The 17,021-nt window shown below is 49.1% G+C and overlaps 1 protein-coding gene across 1 annotated transcript in view; it reads right to left on the bottom strand.

The window, feature by feature from the left end:
- LOC143784254 (putative methyltransferase DDB_G0268948) overlaps positions 1–17,021 on the bottom strand; it is a 150,102-nt gene that overhangs the window by 22,671 nt on the left and 110,410 nt on the right. Inside the window, exon 7 of the mRNA XM_077272278.1 lies at positions 8,651–8,769. Within this exon, the coding sequence (XP_077128393.1) occupies positions 8,682–8,769 (88 nt within the window). The 3' untranslated portion in view covers positions 8,651–8,681. The remainder of the gene's footprint in view (positions 1–8,650; positions 8,770–17,021) is intronic.

The raw sequence follows: 17,021 nt of genomic DNA, 5'->3' as shown, positions 1-17,021 counted from the left end.
ATGCAATAAGGGATCAGATGACGCCGCACAGTCTGAAGCGGGTGTAAGGACCCGAGTGTGAGAGGCGAACATATGTGCTGCGCCAGGCCCTGAATCCCAGCCCCGCAGTGTTTTAACAATGTTAAGACACTGCGGGGCTGGGATTCAGGGGCATCGCGAACCGCACCGGCCGACATTACATGATGCCAGAAGATGGGCAGCGCTAACGGCGCTAGGCCAGGGGATAACACGACAGCGCAGACTCCTGTACAGCAAATAACAACGCTCGGGAGGCTGCACCCAGCACCAAGGTGGGATTCTTGACACCTGTGCTGCGTCTCATTACAAAGGGAACTCTCGCCTCCATTACACAGTTTGACTGTATAAAGGGCTAAATGTTATACGTGTTCCATTCAGCGTGTGCAAGGAGAAAAATTACAAGAGCAACCTTTGACTTGCGCAGCACTGCTGCTGCATAAGCTGTGGCTCTTCTACTTTGTAACCCCTGAGGGGGGGTTAAAGGTGACTTTTGAAATCGGTTCAATTAGGCTTCGGCCTACACTCTGCTCCACCTGCAGAGCCCGGGCTCCAACAACGCTAGTTGCTGTCCGGAAGTGCTGGCTGCACAGAGCCAAACACCTCGCCAATGTGTCAGTGGGGTCCAGCACCGCCAGCTGTTCCCCTGCTGTGTAGCCGGCAACGTGTCCTGCAAAAGCCACGCAGACACAACACACCCAAAGCTGCCGCCTGTGCAGGCTTCGGCCTACACTCCCCTCCCCCTGCTCCTCCTCCTCCTGCTCCTCCTCCTGCTGTCCCTGGGCTCTAACACACCGCCAGTTGGGGCCCAGATGTGCTAGCTGCACAGAGAAAAACACCAGCCAATGTGTCAGTGGGGTCCAGCACCGCCAGCTGTTCCCCTGCCGTGCAGCCGGCAACGTGTCCTGCAAAAGCCACGCAGACACAAGAACTGAAATTGAAGGGAACCTGTCCCCCCTCCCCCAGGCGTTTTTACGTTATCCAGCCACCTTGTACAGCGGTAATGCTGCATGTGTGCAAGGTGGCTCATAAACGTATTCTCCTCGCACATGTGGAACTGAAAACACGTCTGAAATGTGTCCTCTGTGTGACCATTTAACCGTCCCGGTGGTGTGACTTTCCTTTGTAATGACACGCTGCAACCCCCTTGGTAGCGCTGCCCGTCTTCTGGCATCATTGTTTGGCTGGCTGCGCCTCTGCGGCCGCCCTGACCCACACAACGCCCCTCGGTGTCTTATTTATTGGGACTGCGAGGGTGTGATTGATGGGCAGGATCAGTGCATCAGTTCGCCTGTCCCTCCTCTCCTTCCGCCTTCTTCGGACTGTGCGGCTTCATGGCCGTGGCATGCGATAAGGGATCAGATGACGCCGCACAGTCTGAAGCGGGTGTAAGGACCCGAGTGTGAGAGGCGAACATATGTGCTGCGCCAGGCCCTGAATCCCAGCCCCGCAGTGTTTTAACAATGTTAAGACACTGCGGGGCTGGGATTCAGGGGCATCGCGAACCGCACCGGCCGACATTACATGATGCCAGAAGATGGGCAGCGCTAACGGCGCTAGGCCAGGGGATAACACGACAGCGCAGACTCCTGTACAGCAAATAACAACGCTCGGGAGGCTGCACCCAGCACCAAGGTGGGATTCTTGACACCTGTGCTGCGTCTCATTACAAAGGGAACTCTCGCCTCCATTACACAGTTTGACTGTATAAAGGGCTAAATGTTATACGTGTTCCATTCAGCGTGTGCAAGGAGAAAAATTACAAGAGCAACCTTTGACTTGCGCAGCACTGCTGCTGCATAAGCTGTGGCTCTTCTACTTTGTAACCCCTGAGGGGGGGTTAAAGGTGACTTTTGAAATCGGTTCAATTAGGCTTCGGCCTACACTCTGCTCCACCTGCAGAGCCCGGGCTCCAACAACGCTAGTTGCTGTCCGGAAGTGCTGGCTGCACAGAGCCAAACACCTCGCCAATGTGTCAGTGGGGTCCAGCACCGCCAGCTGTTCCCCTGCTGTGTAGCCGGCAACGTGTCCTGCAAAAGCCACGCAGACACAACACACCCAAAGCTGCCGCCTGTGCAGGCTTCGGCCTACACTCCCCTCCCCCTGCTCCTCCTCCTGCTGTCCCTGGGCTCTAACACACCGCCAGTTGGGGCCCTAGGAAGACAAGCTTGAATAGGTCCCCATCCGGGTTCCAGTACCGTCAGCTGGTTCTCGGCAGTGTCTTTTGCTCTTGTACCTTCTGCTCCCCATCCTGGTTCCAGTACCGTCAGCTGGTTCCGGGCAGAGCCTTTGGCTTAGGTGCCTCCCTCTGGGTATCCGAGTTCCACCAACGTCAGGTGGTCCTTGGTAGTGCTTTCAGGCACGGGTACCTCCTGCTTAGTAACCGGGTTCCAGTAACGTCAGCTGGTCCTCGGTAGTTCCATTGGCTCTTGGACCTTCGGCTACCCATCCGGGTTCCAGTACCGTCAGCTGGTTCTCGGCAGTGTCTTTTGCTCTTGTACCTTCTGCTCCCCATCCTGGTTCCAGTACCGTCAGCTGGTTCCGGGCAGAGCCTTTGGCTTAGGTGCCTCCCTCTGGGTATCCGAGTTCCACCAACGTCAGGTGGTCCTTGGTAGTGCTTTCAGGCACGGGTACCTCCTGCTTAGTAACCGGGTTCCAGTAACGTCAGCTGGTCCTCGGTAGTTCCATTGGCTCTTGGACCTTCGGGTAGCCATCCGAGTTCCAGTTCCATCAGCTGTTTCTCGGCATTTTCTCAGCCTTCTTGTACCTTCTGCTACATTTCCAAGTTCAAGACCCGAAAGACGATGACCCGGAAGACCACCCCTAAGATGATGACGACACCAGAGACGACAACCACCGAGATGACGACGACCCTGGAGACGATGACCCTGAAGACGACCCCGATGACGACGACCCCGATGACGACGACCCCGATGACGACGACCCTGGAGATGACGACCCTGGAGATGACGACGACAACCTGGAAGACCGAGAAGCAGAAGAACAAGAGGCTGCAGAACAAAGAGCAGAAGAACATTAAGCATAAGACTAAATATCAGAGCAAAAGATATTATCTAAATTATAAGCAGAAGAAGACTAAGCAGTGTATGGGGGTGAGTCCGTTCCTCCTCGTGGTGCCCCTGGATAAAGCCTGATGCTGCAGGCCAAACTGAACGCGGACAAATGTAACTGTTTTGTGACAGGCAGAACGGAAGGTGTAATCTTCAAACTTTTATAGATAACAACTACGGGAATGCCTGTCACAAATAAGAATATGATGAAGAAGTTGAATATAAAAAAGATAATAGTTAAATAAAAAGAATATGAACAATGTAAAAAAAAAAATATATATATACGTAGAAAAGAAGAAGATGAATAAGGTGAAGAAGTTGATGTCACAGAAGCTGATGATGAGGATAATGAAGAAGAAAGTGTGGGAGAAGTAAAAAATAGGGTGAAGGGCGTGGAAGTAGTGAAACATCAATATCTGACAAAATAAATAAAAAATTAACATAGTCAAATTCTTTCTAACGCCGAACGTCATAAAAAAATTAAAAATACTGCTATTCTATTTGATTGGGATAAACCCCTGTGCCTTTAATGTCTCCGCCACCTCCCCCAATACATCCTACATTATTCTTAGTTGTTTTCCTTCATGTAGAATTAACCTACAAGGAAAGAAAGGGTTTATTTTAATTCCGATATTTTCGTCCCATTGACTTGCATTGGGATCGGGTATCGGTATCGGATTGGATTCCGATACTGTGACGGTATCGGCCGATACTTTCCGATACCGATACTTTCCGATATCAGAAAGTATCGCTCAACACTATTTATGATGTGTTAATAACATAAAGGCACCTTGATTGGTTCCTAAAACAAAAGTTTTTGAAAATTTTAAGACTTGCACCTTATTTAACAAACTGTCTTGAAGAGAAAGGAGTGAAAAGATTGGAGTTTGGAGTACAGGAGAAACAGCTTTAGCCCACTAAGTGTTCATCCAACTGGATCCAATATCTCCTGGAGGATTTCTCCACCGGACATGGGACAGCATCAGCTGTTTTCTTCATTCCTACATGTCACAAATCCTGCATAACCAGCGCTCTCCTACTCTCCCTCCATAGGGTATAAATATAACCCTATTGTGCCCTCTGTTTTCCATTTACATAATAATCTGACATTTAAAAAATGATACCAATGTAAAGCTGACAGACTCAAAATATGAATTAACCATTTTGCTTGGTATAATTGTTTCAAGGGCAGAAAAATTATGGACCTGATTTATTAAAGGGGGTTTACCACGAACAAAGTAAATTTTAATCATCACTTTAATCAACAGATCTTTGAATGATAATAAGTTCCACAACTGGATACGTAAAAACAAACTGTTCTTGTACTGAGATAATTTTATAAATGTGCCCCTGCTGTGTACTGTGTAATGGCCGTGTCTGACTGTACAAGAGCATAGTCTGATCATACCACAGCTCCTGGGAAGGGGAGGAAGGAAAAGATTGTACAGATATTCCAGTATTGGATTGGAGCTGATTATTTCTTTGAGGTAAAACATTAATTAAATACAGGCAGGGAAATGTTCTGCCTCACAAGAAGAATCAGCTGTGACCCTGTGGTGTCCTGTCTGTATGCTCTTTTGCTTTCCCCCCCTTCCTGCCCAGGAGATGTGGTATGATCAGGCAATGTTCCTACATGGTCAGACACCGTTATAACACAGTACATAGCAGGGGCACATATATATGTTATCTCAGCACAGGAACATTTTTTTGGATTACAACCAATTATGGAACTTACTAGATGGTGGCCCGATTCTAACGCAACGGGTATTCTAGAATATGTATGCATGTATATAGCAGCCACATAGTATATAGCACAGGCCACGTAGTATATAGGAGCCATGTAGTATATAGCAGACAAATAGTACACGGCCTGTGCTATATACTATGTGGCTGCTATATACATACATACATATTGTAGAATAGCTGATGCGTTAATACAGGCCACGCAGTATATAACACTGTCCATGCAGTATATAACACAGCCCAAACAGTATATAACAAAGCCCACGTACTATATAACACAGCCCACGCAGTATATAGCAGCCACGCAGTATATAACACAGGCACACAGGCGACGTAGTATATAGCACAGGCCACGCAGTATATAACACAGGGCACGTAGTATATAGCACAGCTCACGCAGTATATAACACTGACCATGTAGTATATAGCAGCCACGCGGTATATAATACAGCCCACGTAGTATTTAGCAGTGTGGGCACCATATACCTGTTAAAAAAATAATTAAAATAAAAAATAGTTATATACTCACCCGCCGGGATCCAGCGGAGCTCTGGCGATGCGAGCGCGGCTGCCGCCATCTTCTGTTCCCAGGATGCATTGCAAAATTACCCAGATTAGGGTTGAGCGACTTTTATTTTTATAGGATCGGGTCGGGTTTCACGAAACCCGACTTTCTCAAAAGTTGGGTCGAGTGAAATCGGCCGATCCTATAAAAAAGTCAGGGTCGTGTCGGCCGAAACACGAAACCCAATGCAGTGCAATGGGATACTATGGTTCCCAGGGTCTGAAGGAGAGGAAACTCTCCTTCAGGCCCTGGGATCCATATTTAAGTGTAAAATAAAGAATCAAAATAAAAAATATTGATATACTCACCCTCGGACGCGCCCTGGTACTAACTGGCAGCCTTCCTTCCTAAGAATGAGTGCGTGAATGACATGCGGTGACGTCACGGCTTGTGATTGGTCGCGTGAGCGGTCACATGGGCAGCCGCGACCAATCACAAGCCATGACGTCATCTAAGGCCCTTCACGCGCTCATTCTTAGGAAGGAAGGCTGCCGGAAAGAAGTCGAGGGTGAGTATATTCCTATTAGGTATATACTCACCCTCGGACGCGCCATGCTTCTTTCTGGCAGCCTTCCTTCTTAAGAATGAGCGCATGAAGGGCCTTAGATGACGTCACGGCTTGTGATTGGTCGCGTGAGCGGTCACATGGGCGGCCGCGACCAATCACAAGCCGTGACGTCATCTAAGGCCCTTCACGCGCTCATTCTTAAGAAGGAAGGCTGCCAGAAAGAAGCATGGCACGTCGGAGGGTGAGTATATACCTAATAGGAATATACTCACCCTCGACTTCTTTCCGGCAGCCTTCCTTCCTAAGAATGAGCGTGTGAAGGGCCTTAGATGACATCACAGCTTGTGATTGGTCGCGGCCGCCCATGTGACCGCTCAGGCGACCAATCACAAGCCACGACATCACCGCAGGTCATTCACGCGCTCATTCTTAGGAAGGAAGGCTGCCAGTTAGTACCAGGGCGCGTCCGAGGGTGAGTATATCAATATTTTTTATTTTGATTCTATATTTTACACTTAAATATGGATTCCGATACCGATTTCCGATATCGCAAACATATCGGAACTCGGTATCGGAATTCCGATACCAGATTCAGAAGATCGCCGACCTCATGGCCGACCCCACACAGGGGTCGGGTCGGGTTTCATGAAACCCGACTTTGCCAAAAGTCGGCGACTTCTGAAAATGGCCGACCCGTTTCGCTCAACCCTAACCCAGATGACTTAGCAGTCTCACGATTCTGCTAAGTCTTCTGGGTAATTTCACAATGCATCTCTGGGAACGGAAGATGGCGGCAGCCGCGCGCCTCGACGGAAGGTGAGAATAGCAGGTTTTTTGTTTTTTTATTATTTTTAACATTACATCTTTTTACTATTGATGCTGCATAGGCAAAGTTTGGGACACACAGGGTTAATAGCAGCGGTAACGGAGTGCGTTACCCGCGGTATAATGCGGTCCGTTACTGCTGGCATTAACCCTGTGTTAGCGGTGACCAGAGGGGAGTATGGAGCGGGCGCCAGGCGCTTACTGCAGGGGAGTAGAGAGGGACTAATCGGACTGTGCCCGTCGCTGATTGGTTGCGGCAGCCATGACAGGCAGCTGGCCAGACCAATCAGCGATGCGGGATTTCTGTGACGGAAGTTGGCGACAGAAAGACAGAAGTACCCCTTAGACAATTATATATATAGATTATTATTCCAAGATCTATTAATTAAAATGTGCTTTGTTCCTGGGAGAACCCCTTTACTTTCTAGATGAGGAGGCATGTTGGAGTCAGACACATCTGATTCATTAAAGCACCCACCTCATTTGGCATTTTAGCATACCTTTCTGGCATAAGGCGCACCACAGCTCAACATGAATTAGATTAACTGTGATGTCACATCATCATTACATCTCTCTCCTGTCCCAACTTTGCCAAATTCGGTAGATTTGGGCAAAACTGGTGTGAAAATGACAAAAGTCACAACATTTGTGTGCACTACTGCATTACACAAAAATGTTGTGACTTTTCAATTCAATTTACCCAAGAAATCAAAGTGTAATCTCTTTGAATCAAGGTCCAGGTGTTCAAAGTTTTTTTTTCAAAAACACGTCAGTCTTAATTTACCAATGCTCTTAAGTACAATGTTTCATGAAAAAAAACAAGGATACATGGAAGAATTCCAAATTTGACTTAAGTCAGATTTTAATGGGAATCTGTTGCTAGGGTTTTACCCCCCCCCAAAAAAAAAAAAAAAAACTATTTAAATGCAGATACAGTATTTTCAAAGACAAGTCCAACAATACCTTTACATGTCCGGTCTGTTACTCCATTAATAACATAAGCAAATGAGGCTGAAGAGCTATGGTAGATCTGACGTTTTTATCACTCCAGCCCTATTCTCTGCCATGTGCACCCTCCTACTGATTGACTGATAGCCTCTATGCTTTGTGACTTCAGTCAAAAGAGCCATCAGTCAATATGAGGAGGCAACACTGGGTGAAGAATAGAGCTGGAGTGACACAGGCTTCAGATCTACAGTCTCATTTATATATGAATTCAAACACTAATTTCTCATAAATAGTAGAAAGGCCATGTAAGGCTTCTTTCACACTAGCGTCGGGCTCGGCCCGTCGCTGTGCGTTGGGCCGACGTTCCCGACGCTAGCGTTGTCTCCACCGCACAACGGGGGCAGCGGATGCATTTTTCCAGTGCATCCACTGCCCCATTGTGAGGTGCGGGGAAGTGCGGGGAGGTGGGGGCGGAGTTCCGGCCGCGCATGCGCGGTCGGAAAAAGCGGACCGTCGTGAGCAAAAAACGTTACATGTAGCTTTTTTTGCTCCCGACGGTCCGCCACTGCACGACGCATCCGTCGCACGACGGGTGCGACGTGTGGCAATCCGTCACAATGCGTCGCTTCGTGTTAATCAATGGTGAAAAAACACATCCTGCACACACTTTTGCAGGATGCGTTTTTTCGGCAAAACGACGCATTGTGACGGAATGCAGTTAACGCTAGTGTGAAAGTAGCCTAAGGTAATTGCTGAAATTCTGCTAAAACTTCCTGTGGTGGGAAGGGTTTAAAAAGTCTACCTGTAGCCTTTGAATTCTGGAGTCCAAAGATTGCAAAAACACTTGTTGTGCTACTATGTCATTATATGAGAAAACCCTTTCTTTAGGTGATCTTCTCTTTTTCATGACATTCATTTGTAACAATACTCATGTTTGGTCTGTTCAAGATAATATAAGAAAAAAGAAAACTTTACTTTGAATAGTCAGATTCCTCAGGTTTCCACATTATTGCTTGCAAGCAAGGACACAGTAATATTTCACATACATGTTCATGCAGGCAGTATCAGCCTCTTCTCCAAGTACCTCCCGTAGTCTGCAACAATACATGTTATTTAGTAATAGAAATGTAGCAAATGCCTTCTATAAACTAAACTGCGATATACTGCAAGTCTTACTTTATATTTCTTTATAAATTATTTGGAACATATTTAATTGGATGATTTCCCAGCATGGTGGAGATGGTGCCATGGTACCCAGCACAAATGACAAAATTCCCCTCCTTCCAAAATCCCAAATTTTCTATAATTTATTAACGTAGTGCCAAAGCTTGCATGTTGTTTACTGTAGTATTGGTGATCTTTTACACTTGTAAGGGACCTCTCTCTATAATACCAGATGTGTACCCCAGATTTATAACTTCACACGTAAAAGAAATTACATGAATTCCTATGAATCTATGGCAGCAAAATACAAGTTCTGCTAAAATTAAATATAATTCTCTGTCAATAGTACAGTGGTCAGCATATAGTCTTTTTTTGACTTTCAGTGGCATGTAAAAGTTTGTGAACCCCTCGTCAAAATTAATTTTATTGTAAACAGTTAAGCTAGTTGAAGATAAAATGATCCCTACAAGGGCTAAAGTTCAAGATGACACATTTCCTTTTTATTTTAGGCAAATATATATGTATATATATATATATATATATATATATATATATATATATATATATATATATATATACACTCACTGGCCACTTTATTAGGTACACCTGTCCAACTTCTTGTTAACACTTAATTTCTAATCAGCCAATCACATGGCGGCAACTCAGTGCATTTAGGCATGTAGACATGGTCAAGACAATCTCCTGCAGTTCAAACCGAGCATCAGTATGGGGAAGAAAGGTGATTTGAGTGCCTTTGAACGTGGCATGGTTGTTGGTGCCAGAAGGGCTGGTCTGAGTATTTCAGAAACTGCTGATCTACTGGGATTTTCACGCACAACCATCTCTAGGGTTTACAGAGAATGGTCCGAAAAAGAAAAAAAATCCAGTGAGCGGCAGTTCTGTGGGCGGAAATGCCTTGTTGATGCCAGAGGTCAGAGGAGAATGGGCAGACTGGTTCGAGCTGATAGAAAGGCAACAGTGACTCAAATCGCCACCCGTTACAACCAAGGTAGGCCTAAGAGCATCTCTGAACGCACAGTGCGTCGAACTTTGAGGCAGATGGGCTACAGCAGCAGAAGACCACACCGGGTACCACTCCTTTCAGCTAAGAACAGGAAACTGAGGCTACAATTTGTACAAGCTCATCGAAATTGGACAGTAGAAGATTGGAAAAACGTTGCTTGGTCTGATGAGTCTCGATTTCTGCTGCGACATTCGGATGGTAGGGTCAGAATTTGGCGTAAACAACATGAAAGCATGGATCCATCCTGCCTTGTATGGAGCATCTTTGGGATGTGCAGCCGACAAATCTGCGGCAACTGTGTGATGCCATCATGTCAATATGGACCAAAATCTCTGAGGAATGCTTCCAGCACCTTGTTGAATCTATGCCACGAAGAATTGAGGCAGTTCTGAAGGCAAAAGGGGGTCCAACCCGTTACTAGCATGGTGTACCTAATAAAGTGGCCGGTGAGTGTATATATATATATATATATATATATATATATATACAGTGGGGCAAAAAAGTATTTAGTCAGTCAGCAATAGTGCAAGTTCCACCACTTAAAAAGATGAGAGGCGTCTGTAATTTACATCATAGGTAGACCTCAACTATGGGAGACAAACTGAGAAATAAAAGTCCAGAAAATCACATTGTCTGTTTTTTTATCATTTTATTTGCATATTATGGTGGAAAATAAGTATTTGGTCAGAAACAAACAATCAAGATTTCTGGCTCTCACAGACCTGTAACTTCTTCTTTAAGAGTCTCCTCTTTCCTCCACTCATTACCTGTAGTAATGGCACCTGTTTAAACTTGTTATCAGTATAAAAAGACACCTGTGCACACCCTCAAACAGTCTGACTCCAAACTCCACTATGGTGAAGACCAAAGAGCTGTCAAAGGACACCAGAAACAAAATTGTAGCCCTGCACCAGGCTGGGAAGACTGAATCTGCAATAGCCAACCAGCCTGGAGTGAAGAAATCAACAGTGGGAGCAATAATTAGAAAATGGAAGACATTCAAGACCACTGATAATCTCCCTCGATCTGGGGCTCCACGCAAAATCCCACCCCGTGGGGTCAGAATGATCACAAGAACGGTGAGCAAAAATCCCAGAACCACGCGGGGGGACCTAGTGAATGAACTGCAGAGAGCTGGGACCAATGTACCAAGGCCTACCATAAGTAACACACTACGCCACCATGGACTCAGATCCTGCAGTGCCAGACGTGTCCCACTGCTTAAGCCAGTACATGTCCGGGCCCGTCTGAAGTTTGCTAGAGAGCATTTGGATGATCCAGAGGAGTTTTGGGAGAATGTCCTATGGTCTGATGAAACCAAACTGGAACTGTTTGGTAGAAACACAACTTGTCGTGTTTGGAGGAAAAAGAATACTGAGTTGCATCCATCAAACACCATACCTACTGTAAAGCATGGTGGTGGAAACATCATGCTTTGGGGCTGTTTCTCTGCAAAGGGGCCAGGACGACTGATCCGGGTACATGAAAGAATGAATGGGGCCATGTATCGTGAGATTTTGAGTGCAAACCTCCTTCCATCAGCAAGGGCTTTGAAGATGAAACGTGGATGGGTCTTTAAACATGACAATGATCCAAAGCACACCGCCAGGGCAACGGAGTGGCTTCGTAAGAAGCATTTCAAGGTCCTGGAGTGGCCTAGCCAGTCTCCAGATCTCAACCCTATAGAAAACCTTTGGAGGGAGTTGAAAGTCCGTGTTGCCAAGCGAAAAGCCAAAAACATCACTGATCTAGAGGAGATCTGCATGGAGGAATGGGCCAACATACCAACAACAGTGTGTGGCAACCTTGTGAAGACTTACAGAAAACGTTTGACCTCTGTCATTGCCAACAAAGGATATATTACAAAGTATTGAGATGAAATTTTGTTTCTGACCAAATACTTATTTTCCACCATAAAATGCAAATAAAATGATAAAAAAACAGACAATGTGATTTTCTGGATTTTTTTTTCTCAGTTTGTCTCCCATAGTTGAGGTCTACCTATGATGTAAATTACAGACGCCTCTCATCTTTTTTAAGTGGTGGAACTTGCACTATTGCTGACTGACTAAATACTTTTTTGCCCCACTGTATATGCACATCTTTCACATTTTAAAAACCTCAAAAAGGAAAATGGACCGATGTAAAGGGCGCCCTTGGAGATTTGTGTGCATAGAGAACTTTGACCAAGGGTTCAGACCTTAATTAACCTGTTAAGGTTACGGCTTATACAATAACATCAATAGGAAAGGCCAAGTGATGCAAATTTCCCAGCTTTATAAAAACCCAGGCTCCTCTATCCTTTTGCCAAAAAACAGCAGCCATGGGTTCTTCTAAGCAATGGTCTAGCACTCTGCAAATAAAAATGTTGCAGCCAATGGCACGGGGAACATTTCATGTGTAGAGTAAAGCATGGATTCAATTAACTTTCACCAAATTTTTGATGCAAACATATCATCTATAAAAAACCTGAGGTAGAAAAGAGGATGACTTCTACAAATGGATAATGATCCACAATCCACAATAGACTGACTCAAAAGGTGCAAGCTGAAGGTTTTACAGTTGCCCTCACAGTTCTCTGATCTGAACATCATTGGAAATCTGTGGCTAAACCTCAAAATAGCAGTGCATGCAAGAAGACTCAGGAATCTCACAGAATTGGAAGAATTTTCCAAGGAAGAATGGATGAAAATCCCTCAATCAAGAATTGAAAGACTCTTGTTGGCTGGCTACAAAAAGCATTTACAAGCTGTGATAATTTCAAGAATGCACCCAAACTCTTGCACATTTTCTTTTTGTATGTTTTAAAATGCAAAAGATGAAAAAAAAATTTTTATACAGTATATATATATATATACACTCACCGGCCACTTTATTAGGTACACGATGCTAGTAACGGGTTGGACCCCCTTTTGCCTTCAGAACTGCCTCAATTCTTCGTGGCATAGATTCAACAAGGTGCTGGAAGCATTCCTCAGAGATTTTGGTCCATATTGACATGATGGCATCACACAGTTGCCGCAGATTTGTCGGCTGCACATCCCAAAGATGCTCCATACAAGGCAGGATGGATCCATGCTTTCATGTTGTTTACGCCAAATTCTGACCCTACCATCCGAATGTCGCAGCAGAAATCGAGACTCATCAGACCAAGCAACGTTTTTCCAATCTTCTACTGTCCAATTTCGATGAGCTTGTACAAATTGTAGCCTCAGTTTCCTGTTCTTAGCTGAAAGGAGTGGTACCCGGTGTGGTCTTCTGCTGCTGTAGCCCATCTGCCTCAAAGTTCGACGCACTGTGCGTTCAGAGATGCTCTTAGGCCTACCTTGGTTGTAACGGGTGGCGATTTGAGTCACTGTTGCCTTTCTATCAGCTCGAACCAGTCTGCCCATTCTCCTCTGACCTCTGGCATCAACAAGGCATTTCCGCCCACAGAACTGCCGCTCACTGAATTTTTTTTCTTTTTCGGACCATTCTCTGTAAACCCTAGAGATGGTTGTGCGTGAAAATCCCAGTAGATCAGCAGTTTCTGAAATACTCAGACCAGCCCTTCTGGCACCAACAACCATGCCACGTTCAAAGGCACTCAAATCACCTTTCTTCCCCATACTGATGCTCGGTTTGAACTGCAGGAGATTGTCTTGACCATGTCTACATGCCTAAATGCACTGAGTTGCCGCCATGTGATTGGCTGATTAGAAATTAAGTGTTAACAAGAAGTTGGACAGGTGTACCTAATAAAGTGGCCAGTGAGTGTATATATATATCTATAATATAACGCTGGGAGCGTCACTCTGTCCGAAGCCTTTATAGACTGCGCAAGCGCCGGCGTAGTCTGGACTAGGGTTGAGCGAAACAGGTCGGCCATTTTCAGAAGTCGCCGACTTTTGGCAAAGTCGGGTTTCATGAAACCCGACCCCTGTGTGGGGTCGGCCATGAGGTCGGCGATCTTCTGAATCTGGTATCGGAATTCCGATACCAAGTTCCGATATGTTTGCGATATCTGAACTCGGTATCGGAATCCACATTTAAGTGTAAAATAAAGAATTAAAATAAAAAATATTGATATACTCACCTCTCCGACGCAGCCTGGACATCGCCGCTGGTAACCGGCATCTTCCGTTCCTAAGAATGGCGCTTGAAAGACCTTTCGATGACGTCACGGCTTGTGATTGGTTGCGGCGGCCCACGTGACCGCTGAGTGACCAATCACAACAAGCCGTGACGTAATTCTCAGGTCCTAAATTCCTCATTCTAGGAATTTAGGCCATGAGAATTATGTCACGGCTTGTGATTGGTCGCTGAGCGGTCACGTGGGCCGCCGCGACCAATCACAAGCCGTGACGTCATCGAAAGGTCCTTCACGCGCTGATTCTTAAGAAGGAAGGCTGCCGGAAAGAAGCAGGGTGCGTCCGAGGGTGAGTATATACCTAATAGGAATATACTCACCCTCGGCTTCTTTCCGGCAGCCTTCCTTCTTAAGAATGAGCACGTGAAGGACCTTTCGATGACGTCACGGCTTGTGATTGGTCGCGGCGGCCCACGTGACCGCTGAGCGACCAATCACAACAAGCCGTGACGTAATTCTCATGGCCTAAATTCCTAGAATGAGGAATTTAGGACCTGAGAATTACGTCACAGCTTGTTGTGATTGGTCGCTCAGCGGTCACGTGGGCCGCCGCGACCAATCACAAGCCGTGACGTCATCGAAAGGTCTTTCAAGCGCCATTCTTAGGAACGGAAGATGCCAATTACTACTAGGGCGTGTCAGAGGGTGAGTATATCAATATTTTTTATTTTAATTCTTTATTTTACACTTAAATATGGATCCCAGGGCCTGAAGGAGAGTTTCCTCTCCTTCAGACTCTGGGAACCATAGTATCCCATTGCACTGCATTGGGTTTCGCATTTTGGCCGACCCCGACCCCGACTTTTTTATAGGATCGGCCGATTTCACTCGACCCGACTTTTGAGAAAGTCGGGTTTCGTGAAACCCGACCTGATCCTATAAAAATAAAAGTCGCTCAACCCTAGTCTGGACCCCACAGAGCAACGCTCCCAGGAGATCGCGGTATGCGTAAGCACTGAACGCACACCGCGATCTCCAACGGAGAAGCAGGGATGAGCCAGGAGGGTGAGTATGCTATATTTACCTGTCCCCCGTTCCACCGATGCGCGCTACTCCATCCTCCACCTCCTCTGCCTGTGACGTTCAGTTCAGAGGGCGCGATGACGCGCTTAATGCGCGCCGCCCTCTGACTGAACAGTCACAGGCAGAGGACCCCGGAAGACAGAGAGGCGCGCAGCAGTGGAATGGAATGGGGGACAGGTAAATATAGCAAGTGCCGGGGGCCTGAGCTAGCGGCGACTCCGGCACCTGACCCCCACAGCGCGCCGGTGTCCCCGCTTGATCAGGCCCCCAGCACTCGGTGCCCAGCGCAGCCGCCCGCACTCTCAGCACCACCCCGCACAGCCGCCCGCACTCACCGCCGCCACGCACAGCTGCCCGCACTCACCGCCGCCACGCACAGCCACCCGCACTCACCGCCGCCATGCACAGCCGCCCGCACTCACCGCCGCCACGCACAGCCGCCCGCACTCAGCACAGCCACGCACAGCGGCCCGCACTCAGCGCCGCCACGCACAGCCACCCGCACTCAGCGCCGCCACGCACAGCCGCCCACACTCAGCGCCGCCACGCACAGCGGCCTGCACTCAGTGCCGCCACGCACAGCCGCCCGCACTCACCGCCGCCATGCACAGCCGCCCGCACTCGCCGCCGCCACGCACAGCCACCCGCACTCACCGCCGCCACGCACAGCCGCCCGCACTCACCGCCGCCACGCACAGATGCCCGCACTCAACGCCGCCACGCACAGCTGCCCGCACTCAGCGCCGCCACGCACAGCCACCCGCACTCAGCGCCGCCACGTACAGTCGCCCGCACTCACCGCAGCCACGCACAGCCGCCCGCACTCACCGCCACCACGCACAGCCACCCGCACTCACTGCCGCCACGCACAGCCGCCCGCTCTCAGCACCGCCACGCACAGTCGCCCGCACTCACCGCCGCCACGCACAGCCGCCCGCACTTACCGCCGCCACGCACAGCCGGCCGCATTCACTGCCGCCACGCACAGCCGCCCGCACTCGCCACCGCCACGCACAGCCGCCCGCACTCAGTTCCGCCACGCACAGTCGCCCGCACTCACCGCCACCCGCACTCACCGCCGCCACGCACAGCCGCCCGCACTCACCGCCGCTACGCACAGCCGCCCGCACTCACCGCCGCCACGCACAGCCGCCCGCACTCACCCCCGCCATGCACAGCCGGCCGCATTCACCGCCGCCACGCATAGCCGCCCGCACTCGCCGCCGCCACACACAGCCGCCCGCACTCAGCGCCACCACGCACAGTCGCCCGCACTCACCGCCGCCACGCACAGCCGCCCGCACTCACTGCCACCATGCACAGCCGCCCGCACTCACCGCCGCCACGCACAGCCGCCCGCACTCAGCGCTGCCACGCACATCCGCCAGCACTCAGCACCGCCACGCACAGCCGCCCGCACTCAGCACCACCACGCACAGCCGCCCGCACTCAGCACCACCACGCACAGCCGCTCGCACTCAGCACCGCCACGCACAGCCGCCCGCACTCAGCACCTCCACACACAGCCGCCCGCACTCAGCACCCCCACGCACAGCCGCCCGCACTCAGCACCGCCACGCACAGCCGCCCGCACTCAGCACCGCCACACACAGCCGCTCGCACTCAGCACCGCCACGCACAGCTGCCCGCACTCAGCACCTCCACACACAGCCGCCCGCACTCAGCACCGCCACGCACAGCCGCCCGCACTCAGTACCGCCACGCACAACCGCCCGCACTCAGAACAGCCACGCACAGCCGCCGGCACTCAGCACAGCCGCCGGCACTCAGCACAGCCGCCGGCACTCAGCACAGCCACGCACAGCCGCCCGCACTCAGGACAGCCACGCACAGCCGCCTGCCCTCAGCACAGCCGCCTGCACTCAGCACCGCCACGCACAGCCGCCCGCACTCAGCACCGCCACGCACAGCCGCCCGCACTCAGCACAGCCACGCACAGCCGCCTGCACTCAGCACAGCCACGCACAGCCGCCCGCACTCAGCAC

Source organism: Ranitomeya variabilis, chromosome 7 (assembly GCF_051348905.1).
Source record: "Ranitomeya variabilis isolate aRanVar5 chromosome 7, aRanVar5.hap1, whole genome shotgun sequence".
NCBI lineage: Eukaryota > Metazoa > Chordata > Amphibia > Anura > Dendrobatidae > Ranitomeya > Ranitomeya variabilis.
Note: the sequence above shows the minus strand (reverse complement) of the source record. Positions and strands in the feature narration are given on the sequence as shown.